The sequence below is a fragment of the Silurus meridionalis genome, chromosome 26, assembly GCF_014805685.1.
Source record: "Silurus meridionalis isolate SWU-2019-XX chromosome 26, ASM1480568v1, whole genome shotgun sequence".
NCBI lineage: Eukaryota > Metazoa > Chordata > Actinopteri > Siluriformes > Siluridae > Silurus > Silurus meridionalis.
Window position 1 is genome coordinate 6,128,792 of NC_060909.1, and position 5,000 is coordinate 6,133,791.

Sequence of the window (5,000 nt, forward strand, 5' to 3'; positions counted from 1 at the left end):
ATATAATTAAATAAATTTGAACATTAAATTAAATAGTTTATATTTGTTAGACCCAATTTGGGTAATACAGTTTTGTGTGTGTGTGTGTGTGTGTGTGTGTGTGTGTGTGTGTGTGTGTGTGTGTGTGTGTGTGACAGAAGGTGTGTTAACATTTAATATTACATTTTCTAAAGATAGGATCTACTTCACTGTTCTTATTTCAGTATTCTTTAACAATTGTTTCATTCCTTCCATCCTTTATTCATTCACTCCCTCGATATGCAGAATTTAAGAAATTAAGAGATATTTTTGAAGTTCGACACAAAAACGCTTAAGAATCCATATCGTTAGAGTTGGCAATGACGGCAAAATGCGCAGTTTAACAACGCACTACAAATCGTATTTCCTGTACGGAGTGACACACAGTGAAGCTGCACTAACTTTAGGTTTTTTTTTTATACGTTTGGTATTGTTGTGTATGTTTTCGAGTTTAATAATAATAATAATAATAATAAAACTGACTGCGCTCAAAGTGCGAAATTTGTGGTCACCACTAAATACATTTATGAGGGAACTCAGATTTTAATTACGTTCCGTACGTAGAAAGGATTGCATTCGGTACACATGTGCACTGAACCGAAAGCTCTGTACTGACCCGGTTTGATACGGAAACGTGAATCCGCTACACCTCATAGCCTACTGATGTCATCTTGAATTGGCGGACGGAGGCGAAACACCAAAGCGAGTTTGCACCCATTAAGTTAAAATCCAAAATCTGGGCCTCTTTTTGCTTTTATGAACAAACTGGTAAGCACAAACTGGGCATCACGCTGTGTGTATTTACTAGTGTTTGTTAGTTCTAAATGTAGCTACTGCCGGATGTGTTTTGCAGTTTTTATTTAGGTTGCTCCATTCAGGAAGTGTACTTTCTCTTGAGCAAGAAAATTAAAAGGGAATTTCTATATCTGACCAACTACTGTACAAATCCATATTATGGCAAGAAACACTCAGTTAAGAAAAAAGACAGTCCATCATTGCTTTAAGAAATGGCAGGGCAGACTCTCCGAAAAAACAGACCCTCAAGGGGACCATCCCAGCAAAGGACAACCAAGAGCTACCTCTGCTGCAGAAGATAAGGTTATTAGAATTGGCAGCCTCAGAAACAGCAGATTTAGAGCACCTCAGATTTAGAGCCCGCGTAAATGCTTCTCGGAGTGACTGACGTTGATCAAGAATTTTAATTAGCAAAAAATAATAAACACAAGTCTCGAAAAACAGACTCCAAAATCTAGTGAAAAAATAGCTTTATAATTGCCTAAAAGCTTTGAGTTATTTATTAGTTTATTCTTAGGTTATTATAATATGATAATGTGGAATGTAATGTTTAGAAAGCACATACAAATAATTATATTCAGGGGTCCATAAACTCAAGATAATCGATTGTGTGTGTGTTCTTTTTTTTTTCTCAGAATTCAAACCATACAGAAAGATGAGCTCGTGTCACACAAGTGACCACACACAGACTTTTATGTCTGTGTGTGTGTGTGTGTGTGTGTGTGTGTGTGTGTGTGTGTGTGTGTGTGTGCGCGTGCGCGTGTGTGTGCGCGCGCGCGTGCAGATGATAGACCCTTAAAAGAGTAATAATAGTGCATATAATGCTTTCCAGGGGTGTGTATGTTATTTGAGAAGTAAAAATGTGTGCAAACATGTTCCTCCATTTATAGTTTTTTAAGCCGTAGGTTATAAAATGATGCCTTGTGTGTGTGGGTGGGTCTGTTGGGGTGGGTGTGTGTGTGGGTGAGGTTGTGTTTGTGTATGTGTTCTGCAGTGGTGTGTTCCCTTCATGCATATTTCATTGTCCAACTCACAAGATTGCAGTGATTCTGGTGTGTGTGTTAGATTTATGTTCATTTTTTTTGTTTGTGGTTCATCTATAGTGCCTGTTTGTATATAGGGATGTCTATGTTTGTGCAATCGTATCCCTGTGTTCCTTGGTGCATTCCTCTGTGTGTTTGTGTGTTTGGTGTTTGTGTGTGTGTGTGTGTGTGTTGGGTGGAGGGGGTCTATGGTCTGTATTTGGTGGGTAAACAGTCTGGCCTGTGCTGGGTGAGTCATGCTACAGAAGTGTGATGTTATTCTGCAGCTTGTGTGTGTGTATATGTATGTATGTATATGTCTGTACAATATCAAGTTTGAGATGGATATCACGAGACAGACGTCTTTCCTTCACAAAAATTAGCTTTATAATATAAAACTTACCCGCTTAATGTAATTCTAACATTAAATCTGTGTTTTCAAAGCCAGTTTGATTTATTTTATTTGTATTGGTACTGTTCACTCTGAAATGCAGTGCAAAGATATCATTGGTCACAATAATGATGTATCCCCGCACTAGTCTCACGTATTGTATTAATAATGTACACTATATGGACAGAAGGTGGTGGACACCTGATAATTTTTGAACATCCCATCCCATTCCACATCCCACTCCAAACTTTTCTCCCTGAGGGAACTCGGATGTTAACTGCATTCCGCACGTTACAAAGATACACTCAATACACGTGAAAAGAACCTAAAGCCCTGAACTTAAAAAGTTCAGTACGAATACGTGTACCATTACACCCCTCCTTTTTTCATTTTGACTGTAGACTTATTGGAGTTTTCTCATGAGCAAAATCTTATCAGCGTTCTATAGTACATACTGTACATTCCACTGTGTCAGACAGGAAGTCCATGGGAAGCGATTCTTCCTTCCTGTGCATCGGGACCTAAATCGAAAATGAGCTTTGTCTGAGTTTCGAATTAATTCAGAGCTTTTTTTTTTTTTTTGTTCCTGTGCAGCAAATGGTGATGAGCCTGCGGGTTTCGGAGCTGCAGGTTCTTCTGGGCTACGCCGGACGCAATAAGCACGGGCGGAAGCACGAGCTGCTGACCAAAGCGCTGCACCTGCTGAAGGCTGGCTGCAGTCCGGCCGTGCACATGAAGATCAAGGAGCTGTACAGACGCCGTTTCCCTACCAAACTGCTCTCGCCGGCCGAGCTGGCACTGCAGGGGGTGCACGCACCCGCCGTCTCGCTGCCTGCCGGACTCACCCAGCTGCCGTTCGACGGACATGCGTCACCCACCTCCCCGCTGCTGCCCATATCGCTCCTGGGGCCCAAGCATGAGCTTGCCCTACCCCACCTGCCCACCTCGCTCCACCCCGTCCACCCCGATGTCAAGCTGCAGAGGCTGCCCTTCTACGACGTGCTCGACGAACTCATCAAGCCCACCAGCCTCGGTAAGAGCGTGCCCGCAGTGTTTAATTACAGTGCAAACTCGCTTTTAATCACACGGGTCAATATTGAACTCAACTGATGGAATTTTTTACGAAAATATTGCTGTTCAGCCAACAAACAAAGAGACTTCATACGCAAGACTGGCATATTATAGTGACAGAAAGAGGCCCAGAGAGCCATATTTTATAACATGCAACAATAAACCTGTTACTCCGAATTCCTGTTCATTCATACTGCGATAAAGCACACGATCTTTCGTTTTTAGTAAGTGTCCGAAAAAAAAAGTCACAATATATTGACAGCATATTTATACCAGGTGGTATCAAAAAGTTTCCAGACTAAGTTTTTTAACACACCAACAGATGGCAGCACAAGGCTGCACGCACACTCGCAGGGAGCACCGACCTTCATATGTCAGTGTGCCAAAAGACACCGTCCTGTGTACATAAGGAGCTGTGCAACTGGTACTACTTTGACCACGTGCGTTATCAGGTGACAGGTGCACCCTGTCACGAGGTAAAGGAGGTCTTGGGGTGCAGTTAGCGTTCCAATTCATCCCAAAGGTGTTCAGTAGGGACAAGGTCAGCACTCTACAGCAAGCCACTCAAGATCTTCTACTACAACCCTTTGTGCACAGAGGAATTGTCAACCTGGAACAGGTTCTCCTATTTCATGTAAAGGGAAAATTTCATTCTACCACATCCAAAGACAAACTATATAATTGTGTGCTTCAAGCTTTGTGGTAGCGTTTTGGAGAACAAGCACATACGGCTGGAAAAGTCAGGTGTCCCAATACTTTTGCTCAAACTGTATATCTTGTGCTAATAAAAGGCTTGTGTAAGTGTGCTGTAACGATAATTCGGTCGCGAGTTCACATCTCTCATTCTCATCCTAGTCCGAAATGGCCGCACCCGTACAGACCAAAATGACTTACCGTCACCGTTCCTCAGGCTCGTCTCCTAGTAGAGATGATGAAGGCAATAAGGCGTGTGCCCGACTTCAGGTGAAACACCATGTCCCATTTCGAACAACCCACATTGGAGACTTGGCACTATTTTTGGTCACCGCTTTTCGACACAGATAGGCGAATTCACCCGAAAACAAGTCTGTGCTGTATGGAACTGTCAACATCAAATTTCTGCTTTGTCTCGTTAAACTCATTAAAGACCTGATGCACCAGTTTATTGCTGTTTTAGAGAGAGACTGAATGGATATAAAGAAGAATAGCCTTTATTTTTCACATATACATTACAACACAGTGAAATTTGTTTTTTGCATATCCCAGCTCGCTCGGAAGCTGAGAGTCAGAGCGCAGGGTCAGCCATGATACGGTGCCCCTGGAGCATTAGAGGGTTAAGGGCCTTGCTAAAGGGCCCAAGAGTGGCAGCTTGGCGTAACCGGGGCTTGAACCCCCGACCTTCCGATCAGTAACCCAGCACCTTAACCACTGAGCTCCCACTGAGTGTACACACATACACACACTCGTAAAATGAAATGCCCTTGCATAATATATTAACATATTTGTGAACTAGTCCTTTAACGCCAAGACACAAATCTAACAATACATGATACAGTATATAATGTAATTGTGTGCAGCAATTGAATTTCCATATTTTTCTCTCATGTCGTATTATTTCACATTTGCCAGAGACTTGTTTCTGCTGTTACAGACGCTAGAATAGCGCGCATGTTGCATGCAGTGTAAGTGTGTTGGACAGCGTGAGTGGCAGGAGCCGGGCAGCA

The 5,000-nt window shown here is 42.5% G+C and overlaps 1 protein-coding gene across 2 annotated transcripts in view; it reads left to right on the plus strand.

Annotated features, from left to right (window-relative positions):
• pias1a (protein inhibitor of activated STAT, 1a) overlaps positions 1 to 5,000 on the plus strand; it is a 58,217-nt gene that overhangs the window by 26,420 nt on the left and 26,797 nt on the right. For both annotated transcript variants that reach the window (XM_046840515.1, XM_046840516.1), the window contains exon 2: positions 2,821 to 3,259. In XM_046840515.1, the coding sequence (XP_046696471.1) occupies positions 2,821 to 3,259 (439 nt within the window). The remainder of the gene's footprint in view (positions 1 to 2,820; positions 3,260 to 5,000) is intronic.